We start from the raw sequence: 24,069 nt of genomic DNA, 5'->3' as shown, positions 1-24,069 counted from the left end.
GAAGGGTGCCAGGCAGCTCGGAGGGCCCGGCAGGCCCTGTGCAGTGCTGCCCTGCGCGCGGGCAGCCGGCGGCCCCGGGGGAGCGATGGCCGAGGCGGGAGGAGGAGGATGCGGCGGGATGGGGCAGGCCCCGGCCCGCTGCGGGCCTTCGCCGCCGCCCTTCGGGCCGCCGCACTACAGCTCCCAGCAGCCCCCGCGCGGCGGCGGCGACGGAACTACAACTCCCAGCAGGCCCCGCGCGGCGGCGGCGGCGGAACTACAGCTCCCAGCAGCCCCCGCGCGCGCGACGGCACTACAGCTCCCGGGATGCCGCGTCCCGCGGGGTCCGCCCCCGGCCGCCTCCCCCTTTGCCTCGCGGCGCCCGGATAAAGGTTCCGCTCCGCACCCAGCGCGGTTCGCTGCGGCGCCGTCCGTGAGGAGGAGGAGGAGGAGGGCGGCGGCGGGGTAGGGGAGGCGGGAGGGGTGGGGGGGGGGGAGCGAGGAGAAGCCCGGCCGCCGTGGGGCGCGCCGCTCCCCCCGGGAAGGCGGAGAGGCCGGAGGCGGCAGCCTGGCTGGGGCCGAGTGTCCCCCGTGGTGGGGAGGGGATAGCGGAACGGACCCGGAGGACATGGAGGGCGAGGGAGCCCCTTCTTGGCGGGGTCCCGGCGGCGGCGGCCTGGTCCGCGAGCTCTGCCGCTCCTTCGGCCACTACAACCGGCACCTGGCGCGGCTGCAGCACAACCTGCGCGAGACCAAGAAGTTCTTCCGCGACGTCAAGTACTCCCAGGGCCACCCCTTCGCCGCGGCGGCCGCCGAGGGCCCCCCCGCCGCGGCTGGGGACGGGGCCCCCCGCGACGGCCCCGCGCCGAGCGGTGAGAGAGGGGCGGGGGGGGGGTATGCCCTCGGGCAGGCCTTGGGGAAGTGGGGCTCGGGGAGGGGCGAGGGCGCAGGTTGGCTCTGGGAGGTGGCAGATGGGGGGCCGTGGGGGCGGGCTGCGAGGCGTGGGGGGTGTAGGTGGGGTAGGCTGAGCTGTGAGTGGGGGGCTGTAGGGGGGCGAGGGAGGCTCAGAGGGGGTGAGGGAATGGGGCTGGGCCGGGCTTTGGGGCTGAAGAGCTCGGGGGGATATAGGGGATATGGGGCCCAAGTTGGGGACCTGTGAGGGTGGGTTATGGTGGGGCAGGTAGGGTGGGCTGAAGTGAGGGCTGAGGGAGTGAGCAATGAGTGAGGGGGTGTGGGGGTTTGATGTGGGGAGTGAGGGGTGCACGGGGTTACAGATGTGGGTGGGAGTTTGTGCTATGGGGGAGGAGGCGCAGGTGGGCTGTGGGGCAAACTGTGGGTGGCTGATGATGGGGAGGTGGGATGGCACAGCTGGGGGTGTAGGGTGTGCTGTGCAGATGTGAGGCCTCCTGGGGAGGACTGGGGGTGCATGGACAGAGCTGAGGAGGCTTGAGGGGTCCAAGAAGGTTTGTAGCAGGAATCGAACAAATCAGGTGTGATTGAGGGTGCTGGGGTGTAGGTGTCTGGGAAAGGGGCAGAGCAGCCCCTGAGGGGGCTGGGAGCTCTGGACGGGGAGTGGAGATGGCACTGGGGAGGTGGGCGGCTTGCTGAGTGGTGTGCAATGTGCCGTGTGGTGTGTTCATCATGAAGCTTTGTGGAAGTAGTGTTTTGCTTCTCTCTTCTGCTTTATCTTCATCTGCCACTGTTGACAAACATTGCTCTTGCTAGGAGCCTTCCTGCCATGTGCAGAACTTTATCTTCCGTAAGACTGTCTTGTGAGAAGAGTTTTGCGTGACATTATACATATATAAAGATCTTCTTTATTCATTTCCAAATGGCTCATGAGTCATCTTTATTGGCTACTTGTCTAGGATACTTGTCCATGCTTGTCTTATGCTCACAGTTAGGACTTGAAAATCAGTGTTATTGAGCTCTTCTGTCTGTTTTTTGTCCCCCCTCCCCCCCCAAAAAAAGTAATGTTCCATGTAAACTTTCAGAACAGATGTGGAAAACTTTGTAAAAATCTGGTCTCTGAGTCTTTTGTTTACATCTTCCTGCCATTTCCAGGAAGTAGGAACTAGTTGATTTTGCTCTTTCTGTCAGTCGCCACGCTGATTGAGTGGTGGCGCGCTACTGGAATTTATGCTCTTCTGTTTAGTTACTACTTATATTTCTAATCAACTCTCAGTTTTATGAGAATCTGCTTGAAAATCTGCTTACAGGGCTCTGTAGGCTGTGGATGCCTCATTTAATTAAATGTTTCGGACTTAGGATACTGATTGCACCATATGTTTTGCCTATTGTTTCTGATACAGAGCAGTTGACTCCTGCTAGTTTTCAAATGTTTGCCTTGGCCTGGTTTGACTTGACTGCTGACTGTCACCAGTTGGCTTTTAAGTATCATGGCTTTAAAGAAAGATTGACTGCTTTAGAGCTTGTTCATGCGAATGATACATATGGGGTGGGCTCTTCAGGACTTCAAACGTTGTTCATAACTTGCAGTTACGAAGATGAGAATAAAACTTAAGTCAGCAATTCTCAAACTGATGAGGTGGCAACGTAGTCCAAGTGGGACACAGACCAAGCTAATAGGTCTCCACATTAGAAAGCAAAGTCAGTGGTGGTAGTCTTTAGGGGACTATGGAAAGAGGAAGATACTAGGATTTGGTAAAGTATGAACACAACTTAAATGTGTCTTAAATGAATCTTGATGACAGAATAATTGGAAACCAATGATTTTTTTTTTATTTATTTATTTTAAAACATGAGAAGACATGAGCCTTTGCCTAGTGGCCAGGGCCTTGGCATTGCTTGTTATCCTTATAACTGAATAATCACTTTTGAATGGAGTTTTTTGTTTGTGTAAAATTTTAGTTGCATGTTTATAGGACTATTTGGAATTTAGTTGCTACTTTCTCTCTCTTTTTCCTGCTTGATATGAGGAAATTATTTCAAAAGCATCAAAGGGTTTAAGCAGCACAGCTATCAAGCAGCCTAAAGTATAGATTGGCTTACTCTGCCCTTAAATGGTCCTAAGTATCAGTGGAGTTGAGTAGTAGCCACTGGCCTTCGGGTGAGCTAGGTCAAAGTCATGGTTGGGTAGTTAAAGGAGTGAAGGTGTGCTAATTCTGAAATCCCTCTCCTTCCCAGGCAGGAGGATGACTAGCAGGATTGGTCAAGAATGGACCATCACTGATTGACTTTTCCCTCAGTGGCCTTGGTACTGTGACTTACCCTTAGTAGTAAGGGAAGCAAAATAGCTCCAAGGGAGAAAATAATTGCCTTCCAGCTACCATTAATGAGGAGGAAAGGTGCTCTTCCCCCCCGCCCCTTTCTTTTTTTCCCTCCAGTGTTTGCTTCTCTGAGGCATTCAACAAAATATTGCGTGTTCTCCTAGGCCAGGAGTCTACTTTGTCATGAACAGTGTTTTTGAGATTGGTTTGCTGAATTATGACAGTGCTATAGCTTTAGATCTGATTACTTCTTTTCAAGTCATTTGTTTCTATTTTTGGTGTTGTTAGTTAGTGTGTTTCATACTGACTTTCAAATAAAAAAAAATCTTAATCAGGGATGCAATAAAAATTTCACTACTATTTCTAAAAGTATTAAGAGGGAAAAAACAACTTTGCTTTGTAATAACTGTAGTTCTGTTTTCTTCATTCCCTGCTTGAAATAATGCAAACCGTTTGACCTAGAAACCAGAATTTCTTAATATGCCTTTTGTGTTACTTCAGAAATTTCTGTAGACTGAAGCAACTACTCTTCCTATAGCTATCTAGCCTCACTAGAGTTTAAGCTAGTAGCTGTGGTATTATCTTAATGAATGAGTGTGTGTGTGCATGCATGTGTGAGGGTGAAACCTCAAAGCTTGGTAGCCTAATGAACGCATACATAAATGTATTTTGGAGCTGTTCGTGAGAGAGTTTGGAAGAGTCTTCATCCTGATACTGTGTTGACCAAGAGTGTGTATCCTGGTTAAAATGTGACTGCTCTGTCTGTGTTGTTGTGATCCTCAGAAGACTAAGACTTCTATTGTGCAGATAGGTATGTAAACGTAAGAAGGTGAATTTTAAGCCTAGATTAGGTATGCAGAGGCAGTAGGGAGGATACTCATGAAGTAGCTACCCAACTAGATGGAGGGAGACACTAGCTAACATGGTCCAATTTAGGAACAGTGAAGCTTGGTTCTGCAGACCATGTAGACTAAGTTCTTACAGATCTTCTTAGAACTGTTTATATTGGTATATTGATTAGTTATGTGTGTTTTCCTGTACATGGAAATAGAATACCATGCTGATAGATGTGGGGGTGTGGAACTAAAACTATAGTTACTTTATGTAACTGAATATGTTAATTTTAAAACTTGTAGTGGTCGAAGTATTCTCATTGCCTGTGTGCGAGGAAACGGCTTATTGTAACTACTGAACCGTTTATTTTAGCATGTGAATTTAAAACAGTGTTAGGGTTTCTGTACAGCATAGAAGTAGGCATCCATGTGGATGGATGACTCTTTAAACGTTTTCCAAGATCGGGGTCTGGTCACCTGTTTCAAGTAGTTCAATGATTGCTTCTTTTGAATAGTCTGACTAGAGTTCTCTATTGCTGCCCTGAAACCAGACTTCGTTCATTGCACACTAGTTAGTAAACTCAAGCACAGGCAATGTCTGAAGCTGTTTGTGGGGTGCCTCATGAAGTGCTTCCAGCTTGGCAGTTAAGCAGTGCATCTAAATACAGATATGTGTAGAACCAAAGTATCTGTCACTTCCTAAGAAATCCTGTACCTAATCTTACTGGAGAATTGGAGGTTCAGGTCTTGCATGATGTTAAACCTTAGTGTTTCTTCTGTTTTATAAAAGCGAGGAGCAGGGAGGTATTGTTACTGCTGTTCTTCCCATGCTCCAGGAAAGGGGATTCATTGACACTCTTGCTGATGAGCTGCTTCAACTGAAGGACATCTTTCAGCCAGGTTTAATGTAAAGTGTCTAGAACTGGCTGAGATACTTAAAGACAAATAAGGTTCATGGTTTTATCTCTCATGGACTGGATCTTGAAAAGGGACTTCTCTCCTTCCTCCCTCATCCCCCATATATTTTATTAATTTGTTTCAATAAATCACTTTTCCTGTCTTCCGTTTGTCTTTTGGACCAGTGTTTTTCTTGTTAGTTCTAGTATATAAAGAACAGGTTTTCAGCCCTGTTAGCTTCCTGGGAGCACTTTTTTTTAGCTATGTTTGTTTCTACTCCTTTGGCCTTATTTATATAGAGTGTCTGCTGAAATTAGAACACCCACAGAAATTTAAGAATTTCAGAGAAACATCAGAACCTGCAATGAGAAGTATGAAGGTCTGGCCTTATTCAAGCATTGCTGTCCATGTATAATACAGAGACTAGAAATGTAAAAAAGAGGATTAGTAAATGCTTAGGGTTTTTACAGGTTCCTTTAATTCAAGCTAAACTTGTTCTACGAAGTGTTTGACTGCATTTTGAGATGACTTTTTGTGAGAGACTTTCGTGTTCTTGGACAGACCTTCTTTCATCAAAAAGCTTAATAAGATGCACGCGCTTAAGTATTCCCCAAAGGCATTTTTTTGAAGTGTTTATCACATGTCTCAAAAGATACAGTATATGGACACACTATTTAGCACCAATTAAAATATTTGTCAAAAGCCCTGTCAAAAGCAGGAGTTGTTGCTTAGATGGATGTAGGAATATATCTGCCTTTTTTCAGTTATCAAATTCTCTATATATGTTTTCTATTAGGCCAGCGCTATAATCTGTGGGTCATGTTTCTCCTCTTTGAAATTCTTTGTTTATATTGGTCAGCCAGATACCACTGGGTATTGTATGAATGTATTTCTCCCAATGTGTAGTATTCTGATAAGAAATAGTAATATGCTTTGTGCAATGTAGAATCATGAACAATAGCTTCTCGCTTCGGTGGGACCTTGAGATCACTCTTAGGTATCCAGTGACAGATATGAAACCACTGCCATGACTTGAGGGCCTTGATGGTAGACTAGGTTGGTTATGATACAGTTGAGTCTTGCTTTTGGGGTTGGTTCCATACTTATATTCTGCATACTTGCAATACTGCAGTATGCCATAATGTTAAATATAATGGATTAATTACAGATATGGATGTGCTAAACTAACTTGTTGAATGAATGCTGATCACAGGGAGGTTTTGTACACAAAGATGAAAGGTTTTTAAAAGATACAGTATTTATACATCCACACCATGCTTCAGTAATTTCAGCTGGGCTGCTGTATTTCAATTATTTTGCTCTGGTTATAGGTATGTGTAAATACAGAGGCTGCCCAAAATGAGGAATGCGTGAAATCTGTCTGTTCGCTTCCTTATTAAAAGCCTGTGGAAAGAAGGCTTTAAGGCCTATACAGCCCCTTCCTGAATTGCGTTTTTCATGCTTGATATCTGAAGAACAAGTTTGAATTCAAGTTGAAATTTCAATAGATGTAACCAGATCAAAGAAATTCTTTATCTTGTAGATGAAGACTTAAATGTGCTATCTGTGAATTTTTGCTGGTTTTAGTCATTTGTAAGCTGCTAGCTGGATTCTAGCCTTTAGTCACTTGATGTGGCTACTCTGCTACGGTTACGGATCTTGAAAGGCTTGTTTAAGAAGCAGTTACTAAGAGCCACACTTTAAGAAGTGATGTGTCTCTTAATCTTTTACAGTGATACCTTACCATATTAGGTGAGTCTTGTATGTGAACTCAGTAGTGAAGTCTACTGGGAAGACTCCACAGGGTCTTCAAGCTCTGGTTTGTGGGGGCCAGCCTGTGGGGCAGAGCTGCTGTTGAGCTCATGGGGCTGGATGCAGGAGAGGGGCTTACGGAGGCAAAGCGGAGGGCTGCGCTTGTGAGTGTTGCTTAGAGGTGGAAGAAATTGTCTATGAAGAAAATTCCTCAAGCAGTGCTATTTCCAGACTTAGTCTGATGTCTGGAAAGCTAAATATTGGGTAAGATATGAAAGAAGCCTCGAACTGTGTGTTGGCTACCTAGACACAACAGACTAGAAGTGGTGTTGCTCCTGGTTTGAATGAGTGTGATTAAAGCAGAAGAATGGAAAGCTATTGAAATGAGACATGGAGTAACTGTAATCTTTAATCTGGTTAGTAGTGCCGAGGAAATATCTTGGTATATTGTAGAGTCTTGTTTTCTTGAGGCTTGAAATGCTGAAATAATTTTGGATGCCAAAGTATGTGACTCATTAAAAGAATTATAATAGCTCTTGAGACAAGACCTTCTTCTACAGAATCCCTGCTAGTCTTTCCTTGGTATGCTGCAGTTGAGTCTATTCTTTATACTGGTGTTCTTGTCAGTTTGCCTGATGTAAGAGTAATTATACTGGTTTATAGCTTTCAATATTGGCAGTTCTTTTTAGGACTGGTATCTTCATTTGTCATTTCCATTCTTGGGTGCCACCTACCTTCAGATCTGGAAAAATGGACTAGATCTTTGGCTGTAGTAGAACACTAGTTGTTTTGTACTCACTGGAATTGTGCTGAAGTGCAACAGATGGGGAATTTGTTTGTATCCATTTTTCGTGCTGCCAGAATTATTCTGTTGCTATGCATAAGGTAACTCAAAGCTTCTTAGACTTCAGCTTAGATGACTGAACATGGAAAAAGCTGTATTTAGTACTTCTAAAAGAATTCAGAAGCTAAATTCAATGCTGAAACTGTTTTCTCTGGCATTAATGCAATAAGGCAAATGCCAGGAGTTCCAGCATAATGGACCAAGAGCTCAAAGGGGCTGGTTAGTGGGATGTTATAATGATACTTCAAGTGCAAATTGAGGAAGGAGAGTGATTACAGAGGCTTTTGGCTACTGAGTAGAAGACATAGGTGCTCACTAGTTTCATTTAGCAGTTTAAATGTTTTACTTAAAATGGTAAGAATATTTTGCAAACTATGCTGATTTCACCATGTAGGTTACTCCTTTCAAGACGGAAAGGAAAGGTACCTATTTCTGTCACCAGAAGACTGAAGCTGTTCCATGTTGCATTTCAGACTGCACTGAGTACCTTTGGGCTGCCATTAAAGAGCATCTTACCTTGGACTCTTCCACTGGGCTGGTGAAAGCGTGGCATTTCCTTAGACTCCGTGATTGTGTTTCCAATTATAGGGAACTGCTGGCAGAGGCTGTTGGAAGCTGCTGCTTTTTAGTGGCCAGTGCTATGTCACAGCAAGCTCAGTCTTGGAATCTACCTTATGTAAGGAAGCAATTCGGCAGGAGTGCCTTTTTTTCGGGCTAGAGAGGAAGCCTTACTTTAACGTCAGTGATCCTAGATGTTGGTCAAGAAGTTTGTCCTGTGATACTTTTGTGGTTTGGTAGCTGCAAATTATTTGATGTTTATTAGTGTGTGGGTAGACTTTCACCAATTCATAGCTGATTGGATTCATTTCTGGAATGTGCCTAGAACATTCTGTACAGACAAGGTGTCAAAGCTTGGGAAGAGTTAGCTGTAGTGACCCACTGGGTGCCCTTGAACGCTGGAGCAAGGCAAGACACTGTTCCAACCCAGGAGCAAAATTAGCCCTTTGGTTATTTCAACCTTGACACCTTACTCTTTACTCTTAAGGCCTACTGTTAATTTTCCATTAGCCTGATGGAGAGAGCTCTATGTAAACACTTTCCAGTGAAATAAATGACAAGAACAGCAACAAACCTATCCTAGGGGCTTTGGGCGGATCAAGCTACTGTGGTCCTTCATATTAATTCAGTAAAAATGTTGAATTGCGGCTGCTAGTTTCAGGAAATACTTGTGCTAAGTGGGCTGCTTGTTGTGGGGCGATGATGTTGCTGAACTTTTGCATACAGCTTATTTAGAGCTGTGGGACTTAATGTTCAGCCAGCCTGTTCTAATGCAGTCTGTTCTCAATTCTAGGGCAGAACTTCATTTCTTTCCCTCGCCATGAGGAAGAGCATCTCCAGCGGACTGTGAGCTGGCACCCTTGCCTTCTGATTCTTGGCCAGAACTGTAATGCCAAATGCCAGTTACTCAACATGCTCCTGGGTGAGAAGCTGCTCCCTACCACCAAGGTCAGCAGTGAGGAGAATTGTAGGAGGCGACGGATCCGTTTTACACATGGCTTACAAACACGAATTAGTCTAGCGCTGCCTGAGCAGTATGAACTGGTCCATATGATGGCAGCTCACCGAAGACAGTGGGACACAATACCGGAGGAGGACTTAGAAATTCATGGGGACAGTGAAGATCCTGCTCACCGGATAGCGGAGCTGGAGGTCATGCTGCCATACTCGCTTCTAAAGGTAATTTGGTGTCCATGTGCCTTTGTCACAGTGGCCTTATCAAGAGGTAAAATTTATAGTCCCTGATAAAACTACTGGTATAATTTTTCAAGCATACAAGTCCTTCTTTTATTAAATAGAAGCTCTAAGTATGGTGGTGATTTTAATCAGACATGACTGTCTAAAACTGTGTGTGTACTTTTGTTTGTGTTGACTGTTAGCATATCATTCCTCTGTAATGCTGCCACCTATCTTAGAAGCCAAGCTTCCTCTGAGTGTCTCCAAATGCCTCCTAAAATTTGACTCTAGTTTAAAGGTCGTCTGAGTTAGCTTCACTGTGCAATAGTAGGTAGAAGCTGTCATGCAAACGTGTGTGTGTATTAGAAATCAAAGTGGAGTCTGTTCAGTGCTGTTTCTAGCTTTGCTAGTACCTTGCTTTGCAACCTTTCTTTCACTTACCCAGAAAATGATGTGTTCCTGTCCTGTGAGTGTAGAAATTTATTTAATAAATACTTTTAAAGATGAAAGCTGAATTTCATAGCTTTTTATAGCTTACGTTAGCTCTTACTACATTATATATTTTGTTAGAGGATTTGTGTTACTGGATTATAATGCCTGGCTGTCAAAACAATGCTCCAGAAGTATCAGTAATAGATTATTTATTCTTGAATATAAATTGCTTTAAGTTCAAAGACTGATTTCTTCTCATAGGATAAGGAGTATGAACTTTATATTTGAGCAATAAAATGTCAAGGTAATTTTCTCTGGACATCCGAATCTAGACATGACTGAAAATAGGCTAAAAATGGGAATGGATTCAGTTTATCTCCATCAGTTTGAAATACACTTCACAAAGCTGGTCTGTAGCTGAAGTTAAATCTACCCTAATCAGATCAGCCAAGTTAATGCTATGTTGTAGTGTATTTATGGCTTCTGGTATCCACTGAAAGAGAACAGAAGTGGCGTGTTTGTATAAACTGTGTATGAGGCATCCACTACTTTCCCTAAGAGCATGAGGTCAGCTGCTGGTACTGCAAAATAAATGTCTGTTCTGGATTGTCTGTATGTAAAATCCTACCTTGCTCTGTATGAAAGTGTGTTTAGCTTTACATTTATTTTACTCGATTATGTTTTTAGATGGGTCTGTTTAGCTACACTGCAGTTCACAGCCCTCTTTCAGATTTCTCATACAAGTGACAAAGATTGCTCTGTCTGGCTTTGGTTATATTTAGGACACTTAGATAAAAAAAGCTACTCAGATTAATTTGAAAAGGGCTGGTAAAAGAAAAAAAAAAAAAAAAAAAACTGTCCTAATGGAAGGAACGGAAGGGTGAATCACAGTTAGCCTCAGACTGAGTCAAAGGATTCCTTGCATGAATTCAAGGGCTAAAAGGAAGAACCAAATTGATAGGTTGATAACTCAATTAGCTCCTAAAATACATAAATTCTAGGAATAAAGTACTGGAGTCTGGACTCTAGCTAGAGGAATAAGAATCAAATCTCTCAGCAAATGTGTGTGTTCCAGCTCTGTTCAGCGTACGCCAAGACAACAAAGTTAAAAATACCTGCTACTCATGGACAATGCTGGTGTAAGTAGTAGAATATTCATTTGGAGCAGTAATGAATGAGGTTTTTCTAAAGATAAACCAGAGCTGCAAGTCTGCAGAATGTGTCTGAAATTATTTTTATTTTTTAAGACCTTGGGAATCAAAGCTAATAGCCTGGTAAAAGTTCTATGCTTGATAACACGATATTTGGTGCATATTCCATTTACTTATTTTGAGATCTTAAGGGTTTATCTTCCCCAGAAACCAAATAAGCTGGAAGAGCTCAGCACCTTTTGGGGGAGAAGAGAAGAGAAAACGGTCTGAATTTTACCCCTTCCTATTAATTAGAGTTCTTGTGTTCTCATCTGTGCATGTTTGTTTGTTCTTCCTTTCCCCCTATCCTACTAGCAAAATGCTTAACAGTAGGGTATTTCGTGATGATCGTATGTTCTACATGTTGGGAGGATAAAGAAACTCAGCTACCTTACTAGTGGCTGAAGAAACACCTGCAGGTCCTTTGTATTCTTGGACAATTTTAGAACACAAGAATTTGGTTTGGGTAGTTCTGCATCTGATTTGAACATTTGAAATCATATTTATTCTGCATAATGGGGACACTTACCTGCCAGTAGAATACCATCAAAGGACCTGTCAGTGACTTTGGGATAGGGGGAATGAACATACTGCTTTTTAATATCAAACTGCAAAGTGGAATACTGAGTTTATACTTTAGTCTGATTAAATTATTGATGTCCAGGATGGGACCATGCTTACTTTTCTGTGATACTTAAGGATTTCTTAAAACTTGTTCCACAGAAAAGGAGGTGAGGAGGAAGGAGCCATGCTGTGAGAACACAGCCTTGTTGTAATAGGTATATGAACTTGGATTTTATTGATATAAGTGGTCAGGGAAGAACAACTCTTTGGCAAAGCTGTTGTATTCCTTGGGGATCGCTATACACAGGAATGCATCTAGGTCATGGGGAATAATCCATCTAGCTAGACAGATTATTAGATTTACAGTGGAAGTAAGCAGTTGGCTCTTTCTTTTCCTAAATCTTTAGTTGTGCCTAGAAGACCAAACAGAGTTCTCTGAAGTACTGGTTTTTCTTTGGATAGTACAGCTAAGTGGGAGGAGGTTAAAAGAGCTGAAATCTTTCTTTTACGAGGAGCTGCATTTATTTTGCTTTGTGCTGCATTCTAGTTTGAATCTCAGGCTGAAAAGTTTCAGCCAGGACTTGCAGAGAAGGAAAAGCTTTTCAGTTGCTCTGACAAAGCTGGAAAAATGAATAATTAAAAATACAAAGTGGTTATGTGAGCTCTAACAGGAGAGTTGCTCTAGTTGGGTTTTATTGCTGCAGTCTTTTAAATGTACTGCAGCAGTGATTCAGGTCATGTTAATTAGTAGTTGTCTGTTACAAGTAGCAAAGAATGTGGTAACATACCTATCAGATTATAATTTTAAAGTACATCCTGTTTAAAACTGAAGATGTCCCAATCTTTTTTGAGAGTATTTTTAATATATTTGGTTGTGGCATTAATACATAAATATGCATGACTTACGATGGCTGAGCTGTTCTCATGTCCATGTAGTATCAGCTTGCTTAGGGGTATGCTGAGGTGCTTCTGCAACATGTTAGCTTTAAATATCTGAAGTTGTCTTCGTGTCTGTTTACACTGGAATAACTGAGGGTAGGCGGTGTTGAAAATGCCAGCACCGTAAAATTCACTTTCCATCCGTGTGAGATCTGTTCTGCTTCTAGTTTTGCTGGCTTAACGATATATGTTTTACAGGGGAAGATTTCATGGTCAGAAAAATAAAATTCCTTCTCAGACTGTTTCGTGTGTGTACACCTCACAGGCTTTTTTGGGTCGGCCTTCCAGCAAAGGTAAAACAAAACTCCCTGATGAAGTGGGGTTCAAAATCATTGGAAGAAGTCAAAGCAAAGGCGTTTTATGCTGCATGAAGGATAGCTGCGTATGCTGGAGACCAGAGATCTAGTTTAATTCCCTTATCCGGGGTTCTCTGCCACAGCCCTCTTGGAAGCAGAGAGAATAAAGTTACAAGACCTCAGAAAAACTGAGGAGAGAAAGTTCTAAGCAGAATCCAGAAGTACACAAGTACCTCAGATTAATAAGGAGGCTATGGAATTTACCCCCTATTTATAATAAATGCAGTAACTGTCAGACTTCAGTGGTCTATAGACTATTCTTGGAAGGCAGAGTATTAAAATTGGTTTGGAATGAGACTGAGCCAGGCCTTCAGTCATAATCTGCTTGACAGAGTTTGGGCAAAACTCTAACTAAAATGGGTTAGCACCTCAGTCACTTATACCATGATTCAACTGCCCCAAGTCTAACAGTGGGATGAAGGACTCTCGGGATATAGCAAATGTTTTTCAACCAGTACGGAGATGAGGAAATTATCTGTTGACTTAAGCTTAGCAAAGCGACACGCTTCAGTTGTCTCTAAATCCATTCACTGAGACTGACTTGTCTTCCTGTAGGTCAAGACCTACTTGATTCTTGATTTTAAAGTTTTGTTCTGGGATATGGGATAAGTGACCATCCTGGAATTGCAAGTCTGAATCCATAAATGTGCACGTAGTGTGACAGCTTTTCTAACTGCCTCATCTGTATTACTGTTTATAGTATCTGTGCAACTGTTGAACTGTTCAGTGTATTTTAAATGGAAGAACTGTAACTGATACTTGTGTGTCTGGTATTCACATTGCGAAGTGTGAAAGTTTGATATTTTAAAAGGGCCTTTTATTTAAGGGAAGTACAAATGCAATTACTTGATAGTAACTTGCTTACAGCTCTGTCATAAATGTTCAAGTGTTTGTAGTGGTATGACCTTATGAGAACCGATTTAAGAATTTTAGGAATCCAACGTGAGTCATGGGTATTCACCCTATAGGAAGACTAGATCCCTGGTAGCGTGGGGCTGCATAGGCAATGGTTAAACTTCTACAGGGCATTTTAAAAAATGAGAAGTATTGCTAGGGTTCCTGAAAAAGCCTTATAGGCCTCTATGGAAATAGCAGGACCAGTTGCTCATGCTGCGTTCTGTTCTCTCTATTGGTTTTCTGCCGGCCTGTCTCCTAGAGACGGCACTGGCTTCCTCCTTTGTTTACAGGCACTGGTGTGAGTCATCAGCTCTGGCGAATATTGCAGAATGGCACATCCCAGTCCACTCAAACTCTTCTACATCAAACAGGTTTGAGTTCAGTGCTTGGCAGTCCCGTGGCAGTAAGGACTTTTGGTTATCTCTAGAGAGTAGTTGGGAGACTTGGTCAAGCCTTTCATTTGAATAGTTCTGGGAGAAAAATGATTCAAGAATTCTTAGTTATCCCTCCTGTTATGAGTAGGGAAGATAGCACTTAAATCCTGCTTTCAATTCAAAGCCTTCTTTTGACACTACTGTCAGCAGTAGTATATGACCCAAGCAGTGAAACTCTGGATAGTAAGAAAATGGGTGTTATAAAATATATATTTGTTAGATTTTTTTTTCCTGGATTTGAAGAATATTGCAACTAAGCTTTTTGTCACAACCATCTGTTCCTCCTTTTCTGTCCTGTGGCTGTGAACTCTTTGGAATATGTTTTTGTGCTGCCTTTATCTTGACAGTAGTGATTAGTATAGTACTTTTTACTGTTGCAAACCATACTGAAAACTGGCAGCATATGAATATCTCCTCAAAGAGCTGAATATCCGGTAAACAGATATGGGAGGTTGAGAGCATATTTACTAGAAGAGGTTGTTGCAAAATGAGGGTGGGCATATACTAAAGAATAAGAGCTATTCTGTGATAGCACTTACCTGGGAAACTTGTTGAGTTTTGTTCTGAAGTAGGCTGAAACTCAAAGGCACCTGATGCAGAATTACAGTTCTGTAGTCAGTGGGCACTAGCTCATTCTCTGTTGCATTCCTGCTAGTGAATCTGCATCAGCCTTGTAGGTAGGCTACATGATGCTGTACTTGGGACTCTATAAATGTTCTGTAGAATTTGAATGTTTATTTTGCATTTTGTGAATGAATTACAGTGCAGTTTTATATGTATCAGTGATAAAAAGGACTTGGGAAAGACCACATTTTTACCTCCTTGCTTGCTAGGAAGTGGATGTTGTGGTAGCACCATGTCGTGGGTTCCAGTCTGCTGAAGCCACCCTGGGAGAGTATGTGAACCATGTCTTGCCTGTTGTCATCTTTGCCGTCAGTGAGACTGAACTTTCTCCGTCGGATGAGAATGAACTGCGTGAAATCAAAGAGAAATTCTCTTTGCCCGTTTTCTTCTTCAGAGTGCCAGAGTCAGAGGCTGAGCTGATCTCTCCCAAAAAAACTGATAATGAAAAGTCCTCCCTTTACTGCCAGCTGATGGACTTGGAGTACCTGAGTGTCAACCACTGCAGCTGTGGGGCTCCTGGTCATGATGCTGATGCCCAAAGCATGCTGGTGGAGCAGTCTGATAAGCTCCGTCTTCTAAGCACTTTTTCCAGGCAGGTGCTTCAGAAGCATCTCGTGGAAGCAGCCACCAGTTTGAATGAGGTGCACTGTCGCTGCCTGAACATCTTCATCAATCAGGCTTTTGACATGCAGCGAGACCTGCAAATCACCCCCAAGAGGCTGGAGTATACTCGCAAGAAAGAGAATGAGCTCTATGAGTCTCTGATGAACATTGCCAACCGTAAACAGGAGGAGATGAAGGACATGATCGTAGAGACTCTTAGTAATATGAAAGAGGAGCTCTTGGAAGATGCTGCTACTATGGAATTCAAAGGTAATTACTAGAAGGAGAGAAATGAGAAGAAAGAGGTTAGGAGCTGTAAAGGAGAGTGAATGAGTAATATTTGCCACCTGCTAAAGAACAGTTGAATGCCAGTCTGGACAGGTGACTCTGAAAGCAAATTCAGAACTAATGCACAAAGCATTTATTTTTTTTTTTTTTTGTAATATCTTCTTCACTGTCCTTAAGTTAGAGGCCCATGTACAAAATCTTTATTTCTTATAAGCAAACACCTCCTCCACCTCACCCCCTGCCCACAGCTTTCTGCACAGTCCCAGGTAGGATGTTTTACTTCTCTGCTTTAATTCCCTATTCTGTAGGGTAAGAAGATAAGTCTCAGCTTTATCTCAGCAAGTGTATAGAGATTTGGGAGTAAATCTGTCCTAAGGGGGGGGGGAGACCCTGAGTTTTAGCAGGGAAGATTTATTTGCACTCTCTACTTGATTTCTTCATGTCTGAGGGATGTTTGAGTCTTGAGTATAGAACCTCCTGAAAATGAAATCCTTTTGGGTAGACAGGACTCTTAAACAGCAAAAGCCTGTGCTTGGCATTTGGTGCTTGTTTTGGGGGAGAAGTGGGGATTCTCATTGCGCTTTTTAGTACCAGAACTTCCAGGAACACAGAAGCTAGAAGAATAGAGAAGGGTGTGTAAACCGCATGAAGGGTGAGATGCTATCTAAATCTTGTCTGCAGGAATACATGGTCTATCATAAAAATCAAAGTAATTATTAGTAGGTTGATTCTCTACAGCTCTTTGCTAGGTAGGGATTTACCTTCACAATCCTTTCTGTTCAAAGGAGTCTTGAAACTGAAATGCAGTTCTCTGGGCTGACATGGAAAGGTTTTTCTCCTTAAAATAAAATTGGAATTTAGGCTAAAGGTTTAGAGGAAATTATTTAATTGCAAGTGGAGTGTTCTTCTGAAGCATCAAAAGGGCTAAAACTCTACATAAAAAATAAGTTTGTCCTGACTTATTTCCTCCCAATTTCAAAATGGAATGTTATTTCCTGGGGTGAAGAGGAGGAGTGATCAATTAGGCTTACTCTCCTGCAGAAGAGGAACTGCATGTTTTTGCTTCTGCAGGTGGGCATGGAAAGGATTTTTCCTGTTTCTTGAGATGTTTCCTTTGTAATGGCCACTTGAAATGTAGTCTTCATAAAGAGCTTGCGTTAAGTGCATCATATGCACACCAACATATATATGTATATACGTGTATGTATCTGTGTGTATGCACATATATATAAAACAACAAAAATATCACTCACAAAATGTTACATCTTATTGGCTCTTAGTTTGTGAAAATAATATCCTAAAGGAAAGAGAATTTCTTGCTTTTTTTCCCCTCTTTGAGGATCTAATGCCATCTGCTGATCGCTGGATTTGTTTTAAATAAGCTAGACTGTCTTTGGCCAAAATCCAGAGACAAGGTCTTCTGCTCCTAGCTGTACTCTATTACTGTTCAGACAGATTACTGAACATGAGCTGTGACTTGCTCAGTGCTTAAAAATACAAGGTGCTAATCAACTTTTCCAAGGCACCAGAAATAAATTTCAAATAATCTGCTCGGCTGTGACATTACCTTCTAATAACATTCAACAACCAGCAGTACTTATGGATTACAGCTTGGCTTGGAAGAGTTTCCTGATCTGTGCTACTTTACATGGAAAGACAGCTCTGTGCTCCAGTAACTGCCCTTTAATTTTCAAGACAATAGTTAACTTCTAATCACGGTGCTAGTGTAAACCTGTAGTGGCTGCTGAATGCTTGTAGAGAGTTCGTCAGGTGTTAGAGCTTGCTATCCCTTAAATCCAAGCACCAGTGAACAGAAGCAAGCATTAGCACGTTTTCTACCTTGGTTGGATGTGTATTTTAGCTTGCTTTAGCAGACTTGTGCTCCAAAGAACATATATGGAGCCTGGAGTTACTTCAGTGGTTTAGTACTTTCTGTCATGGAATTCTAAACCTACTCAAGCTCTCTAGGATTGCATTCTGGACTTCCAATAAAACTGGCATTGTGGAGTCAGATGTGTGAACTGGCAAAAATTTAGTCCTTTGAAAGTAGTCAGAATATGGATTCTTCTGTTGCTCAGAGGTTTGTTTGTATAGCTTAGGATCCATGTTGGACTCCGGTTACATCAACTGGGTCCAAAACAGGCAGTGAACTTCTGAAGGAAGTATAGCAGAAGAGCCTTTGGAGCAGAAGCTGTGCTGACTGATGCTATGCTGTTGCTGCTTTGCAAACCATTTAAAGCAGCTCTCAGTAGCCAGTGATGCAACTGTGATGTTTATGAAGTACACAAGATGCTTTTTTCTTTTCCTCTATGCAGACATCATAATTCCTGAGAATGGGGAACCAGTTAGTTCCAAGGACATAAAGTGTTGTATTAAACAAATCCAGGAATTGATTATTTCTCGACTAAACCAAGCAGTTGCCAACAAGTTAATTAGTTCAGTGGACTATCTGCGAGAGAGCTTTGTAGGGACGCTGGAGAGATGTCTGAAGAGCCTGGAGGAGTCTTGGGATGTTTCAGTACATACTGCAAGGAGTTTGGAGAAGTCGAAGGATGCTTCTGTACACATCACAAGCAATTATCTCAAACAGGTATGATGGCTTGAATGGTTGTCTAGACTATTCTTAATTGTCGTTATCCTGATGCAACAAGGGTGGGAGGAAACTGAGATGTCTAGTGAAATCAGAGGAATGCAATGACTCTGGGGTACCTGTGGGTCTGATGTTGTTAAGGGAGATGATAACATTTGGAAACATCAGTCTTATTCCTAGCCTGTCACTTGAAGGCCTGTTGCTTGTCCTTTCTAAATCTGCATAAAGTAATCAAATTACAGCCTAGATACACCTGTGAGTATAATAAAATAGATAAACTAGATCAGGTGAATCATGGAGTGTTTTGTGGTGTCCTTTGGTCATTAGCAGAGGCAAGATGTCTAGTAAATTTTATAGCAGCTGATTTGCACAGTTCCTGTACTCTCATCTCTCCCCTGCTTTTCAGATACTAAATGCAGCCTATCATGTTGAAGTCACTTTTCACTCTGGCTCAACAGTAACCAGGATGCTGTGGGAACAGATCAAACAGGTATGGGCATCTTTATCCCTTGCTTTTTGGAGGGGTCATTGTACAGTGTGATTGTTTTTGGAACAAAGGATAATATGAATACTCACTGCTGCCCTCTAAACCACCTCTGGGTGCGTGCATTGGGCAGTTGTAGCTTTCTCACTCAGCATTGTGGCTGGCTGTGTAATTTGTTCTTGAACATGGAAGTAATTAATTTAAAGCAAGTACCTATTTAGTGTGTGGGGTTTTTTTTGTTGTTGTTCCCCCTGCCCCCAACCCCTTCTCTCCTGAGACAGCAAAGGGATAGAGACCAGTACTTTGAAGCTGTTCTGTCTGCATTTTGGAGAATTCTGTTTTTTTTGTAATGTAGTTTGGTTCAGATCTCTTCACTGTGCTGTCTCTAGAGGAAACCAGGTTTCCTCGGGTCTCTGTCATAACTTTCTGGCTCTTAAAGCATTCAACTTTGAAGTTTCTGCTGTTAGAGGTGTTGATGACCTTTAACTGCCTTCAGCCTTTTGATATTCCTTTCAAGAATAAACTGAGTAGGTATTCAGAATTGGATCTCTTTAAATATTTTGTATGTGTACAACAATGTTGTGATCAACAGCTCTAGAACAGTATTTTAAGGTAATTATTTAACTCAATTCTGCAAGAAGATGAATATATATTATTACAGGAAAGTATCTAAGGAGTCTGAATGATGTGATTGACCATTTGTTTGTTTTGTTCTAGTGCCTTAATTCTGTTCCCTGTTTTGCTAGATAATTCAGCGGATTACGTGGGTCAGCCCACCTGCCATCACCAGTGACTGGAAGAGGAAAGTTGCTCAGGATGCAATTGAGAGCCTCAGTGCATCCAAGTTAGCCAAGAGCATTTGCAGCCAATTCCGGACCAGGCTAAATAGTTCCCATGAGGCTTTTGCAGCTTCTCTACGACAGGTGAGTGCTGTAAAGAGGGAAATAATATTTTGTATGTTACCACTCTGGGAACAATGTTTTTTGGATAGCAGAGATAGGTAAAAGAGCAGTCCATGCTGTTAGTGCTGCTCAGTGTGGGTAGAGGTGGAAGAGCTGATGAGAGTTCCTTAATACAAAATTCCATTTTTAAACTAGGGATGAGTGAGCAGAATCTCCACTCTAGTTGTGCAAAGACACTGAACTCCCTAGCACCGTGGATTTAGACCATGCAGGATGACCATGTATATATGATGTATTTTTTTTCTAGTTAGAAGATGGCCATTCTGGCAGGCTAGAGAAAACTGAAGACCTGTGGCTGAAGGTGCGGAAAGATCACGCTCCTCGGCTAGCACGTCTCTCGCTGGAGAGCAGGTCCCTCCAGGATGTGCTCTTACATGGTGAGCATTGTCTTGATGTTCTCTTAAGTATCTTCTCTTCCTCCTTTGGAAGAAGTCAGTGTGAAGGAGAAAGAAGGGGTTTGCTTTACAGTAAACTACTTCAGTAAATCTCCATTTGATTCATATTGAGTATCTTGAGTTGTGCAGCTGCTGGCCCATGAAAAGGAGCAGGCTGCCAGCCTGATAGTGTGCCGCTCATATAATAGGAAGGAAGATGTTTTAATTTCTGACCACATTAATGTTGTGCCTTGCAGGCAAGCCAAAGTTGGGCCGTGAGCTGGGCCGAGGACAGTATGGCGTGGTGTATCTGTGTGACAGCTGGGGAGGGCATTTCCCATGTGCACTGAAATCTGTTGTTCCTCCGGATGAGAAACACTGGAATGACCTTGCACTTGAGTTTCACTATATGAGGTATGTATTGTAAGTGCTTTTCTCACTCTACATGAATTTGCTTAACTTCATTGCTGCAAATGAACACTTTGTGTTTGCAGAGGTAAATTTTGCTCTGCACAGTTCTACTCTGCACTCAGTGAGCTGGCTTAACCAAATGCTAGGCTGCCACTGCTAGGAAAGACAAGACAACTTGCTAGTGCCATTGCAGAAATATAGCAGACAGTGGTAGGTAGGCAAGCCCTTTCTTGTCTTAATCTGATTCCCCTCTTATGTACACTGTTCAAATACTTGCTATTTTGCAGAATAAATTAAAATTAGTAGCAAGCAGCTCTTCATCCCCTGGTTTTTGTGTTGATTTGTCTCTCCTTTTCCAGTCTGATTTTATCTTCTCTTAGAATTCACAAAAGAAAACAATGGGTCTACACAGCAGAAAACTTAGTCTTGAGTAAATGGTTGCAAGTGCTGCAGTACACAAGACTGAAACACTGAAGTATTACTTTTGCACTGTAACCTTTAAGCTTTTTTATTAAATTGAATTTAGTTGGATCAGATAAAATATATGTAGACCCTAGAACTGTGGTGTGGAGTTTTTATACTATATGGTATGCAGTTAGGACTGGCATAGTGTGTCAGTATTGTTGTACTAATGTGGTGCTGATTGGGCAGTTTTTTCCTTTACAAGGTTAGGCCTGGCCTGAGGTGGAGGAAAGGATATAAAAATCACTGATTTTCTGTGCTGAACTTTCTCAAGGTCTCTACAGACACATGAGCGGCTAGTACATCTCCATGGTTCTGTAATAGATTATGGCTATGGAGGAGGTTCCAGCATTGCTGTCCTGTTGATAATGGAACGGTTGCACAGAGACCTCTATACAGGACTAAAGGTAACGAGAATCTAAATACTAAAAAAAAAAAAAAAAAAGTATATCCAGATATGAAATGAAGCTAGATTACACTGAGGAAGTGTGAGATGTTGTGGCAGTGCTCTCAGCCATCTCCCTATTCTGAAGGGGGAGAATCCATACACTGAACGCAGATATGCTTTTTGCTGTAGTGCAGGTCTCCTTTCTGGAGTGCTTCAGTGCTGTGTGCCGCGTGTAAGCTAGCCCATGTTGGCACAAGGGTGAGTGTCCCTTTGTTAACTAGTGGGCTGGAACAATTTGGATCACTCCGTTATTGGAAGTGACATGGTTTTGCTGTTAACTTTCCTGTCCACCTACTCCTTACAGCTTTCACCAAACTGTCAGGCCTGTTTACTTCAGTGGAAACTTCTGAAATGTACTGGGGCTACAGCAGCATACTTGCTACTCTTCAGAAATAGTAAACAGACTACTAGTTCTTAATCTAGTAAAACTGGTACAGTAGAAAAGTATAAGAGCAGCTCCTGCTGAGTATCCTCTGTTGCCTAGTAACTCTCTGGAAGGATAGCTTTGCAGGATTTAATTGCTTTTGTTTTCAGTATTGCTTGGTGAAGAAGGGTAAGGAAATCCCTTAGATAAGTCATTTCCACTTGCAGGATTAAATTTGTGTTTGTTTACTCTCCAGGCTGGGCTAGAATTAGAAACACGATTACAGATTGCCTTGGATGTGGTTGAGGGAATCCGTTATCTTCACAGTCAAGGACTTGTGCACCGGGATATCAAACTTAAAAATGTCTTGGTAAGGAACTTGTATCTGGCTAATTCTGAAGTCTAATCAGATCTTTTTAGTGAGAAAGAGAAACATGATATAAGTAAAGTAATAGCCTTCCTTATGTAGAAACTTTCACTTGTGATGCATTAGAAGCAGGTTCTCTTCAGCGTTCAGTGGTATTTACAAAAAATAGCCTTGCATTGAGGCTTCCCTAGCTCAGCTTCCCACAAAACCTAGTGGGAAGAGAGCAGTCAAATGATTTCTCTTGAAGGTAGCTTGAACTACAAGTAGGATTTCCAGTTCCTAGTCCTGTTAAACTAAACCACACCCTATATGTAGAAGACAAGTGAAGACCTGCCTCGTTACTGAGCCTAACTGGTGAAGTGTCCAAGTAGCAGCCAAGTCATCAGAGCAACTTTTTTAAGAACAAATGCTGAGCTCTTCAAATAACCTATGTTTTAAACCTTAATATTAAAAAGGGATAATGAAGCTGAAAAATACGATTATCAACTGTCTCTGTATGAATGATTCTACAGCTTGACAAAAAGAATCGAGGCAAAATCACTGACTTGGGGTTCTGTAAACCGGAAGCCATGATGTCTGGCAGCATTGTGGGCACACCCATTCACATGGCTCCTGAGCTCTTTACAGGTATGCTTGTTGATTCAATCCCTTATGCCTCACTCTGGCTTCAGTTTTGAAGGCCGTTACTTTGAACTAATACTTCAATTTGCTTGTGATGGGAAAAATAAATTCAGAAGACTGATTATAGTGCACACTTGTATTGCTTTTCCTGTATTTTAAGTCTCATATCTTTACTCGCTTGTAAGATGAGTGAACTGTGGAACTCATAAGCTTTGCTGAAATAATTAATATTCTTGAGTAATTGGAAAGCTTAAATTATGAGCTATTGGAAAGCTGGAAGTACGGGGCCTTCATCAGCAAATACTTCAGAAAGGATCCCCTGTGTTTTTTATATCAATTCAAATAAAGAGTTTTGGATTGTTACTAACATGTAGACCATATTCAATGCTTCTGGCAGGTTATCTCTCTAAACATGAAACATTTCTCCTGTGCAAGCATCTTACAATAGCACTCAGAGGTCCATACGGTATTTAAGTCTTTTTGGAGTATTTGAGATGTTGTCCCTGCTTTGACAAGGTTGTGATCAAATTGCAGCAAACCTGTTTGTGTTTAATTTAGAAAATATTATGCAATTGATTCTCATTACTAACAGTGAAATACCCATGACTAGGAGGCTAGACCTTAATCTTACAAAGAAGTAAGCATTGGCTTAATCTTTGTGCACTTGTTGGGCTTACTTATTTCTTGAATTCAGTGGGAGAATTTGCTGTAAACTAGTAATTGCCAAACTTTGAAATGTACCTGGCCTCTGAGGCTAGCAGCAATCCATGAATCTCCATTTGGGAACCACTGATACAAACTTAAGTGTGTAAATTCTCTGGGAATTGAAGTTCTTAACTTTATCTCTCCAATTTGGCAATAATTCCTGATATGTTGCTAGGCTCCAGACAAGCCTTACTTTCTGTCAGCAAAGTTGAGATTTTAGTTTGAGGACTTCGTATGCTGAAACTAGTCTTCAGACTGCTTAGTTTCTGGTGATGAAAATGTTTGCCATGCTAATCAAATATATTTATTTGCCACAGGAAAGTATGATAATTCAGTGGATGTTTATGCATTTGGTATTCTGTTTTGGTACATTTGTTCGGGACATGTGAAGTTACCAGAAGCGTTTGAGAGATGTGCAAGCAAAGACCACCTTTGGAACAATGTTAGAAGAGGTACATTGAACTCTGTTGGGTGATACTATGTGCTTGAGTAAAAATTGAGAGCAGATAAGGAAATCAGTTTTTTATCTTCTTTTAACTGAAAGGTAAAACTACGTTTTGTATTTTTCAACTAACTGTCTAAAGATTAATGTTCATTTAGTTAAACTTCGACATACTCTAAAAACCTAATAAATTGTCAGGGATGAAAAATAGCTTTCAGTTAACCACCTCCTTCCTGGAGTGTT

The 24,069-nt window shown here is 42.0% G+C and overlaps 1 protein-coding gene across 1 annotated transcript in view; it reads left to right on the top strand.

Moving 5' to 3' along the window:
- The first annotated feature begins 498 nt into the window (after positions 1 to 498).
- DSTYK (dual serine/threonine and tyrosine protein kinase) overlaps positions 499 to 24,069 on the top strand; it is a 28,343-nt gene continuing 4,772 nt past the window's right edge. Inside the window, exons 1-12 of the mRNA XM_062595144.1 lie at positions 499 to 851; positions 8,887 to 9,272; positions 14,915 to 15,578; positions 17,912 to 18,186; positions 18,593 to 18,676; positions 19,417 to 19,593; positions 19,880 to 20,009; positions 20,264 to 20,420; positions 21,154 to 21,286; positions 21,948 to 22,061; positions 22,571 to 22,685; positions 23,702 to 23,836. Of these exons, the coding sequence (XP_062451128.1) occupies positions 608 to 851; positions 8,887 to 9,272; positions 14,915 to 15,578; positions 17,912 to 18,186; positions 18,593 to 18,676; positions 19,417 to 19,593; positions 19,880 to 20,009; positions 20,264 to 20,420; positions 21,154 to 21,286; positions 21,948 to 22,061; positions 22,571 to 22,685; positions 23,702 to 23,836 (2,614 nt within the window). The 5' untranslated portion in view covers positions 499 to 607. The remainder of the gene's footprint in view (positions 852 to 8,886; positions 9,273 to 14,914; positions 15,579 to 17,911; positions 18,187 to 18,592; positions 18,677 to 19,416; positions 19,594 to 19,879; positions 20,010 to 20,263; positions 20,421 to 21,153; positions 21,287 to 21,947; positions 22,062 to 22,570; positions 22,686 to 23,701; positions 23,837 to 24,069) is intronic.

The sequence above is a fragment of the Rhea pennata genome, chromosome 25 (assembly GCF_028389875.1).
Source record: "Rhea pennata isolate bPtePen1 chromosome 25, bPtePen1.pri, whole genome shotgun sequence".
Classification (NCBI taxonomy): Eukaryota; Metazoa; Chordata; class Aves; order Rheiformes; family Rheidae; genus Rhea; species Rhea pennata.
This window is presented reverse-complemented; position numbering and strand designations above follow the sequence as displayed.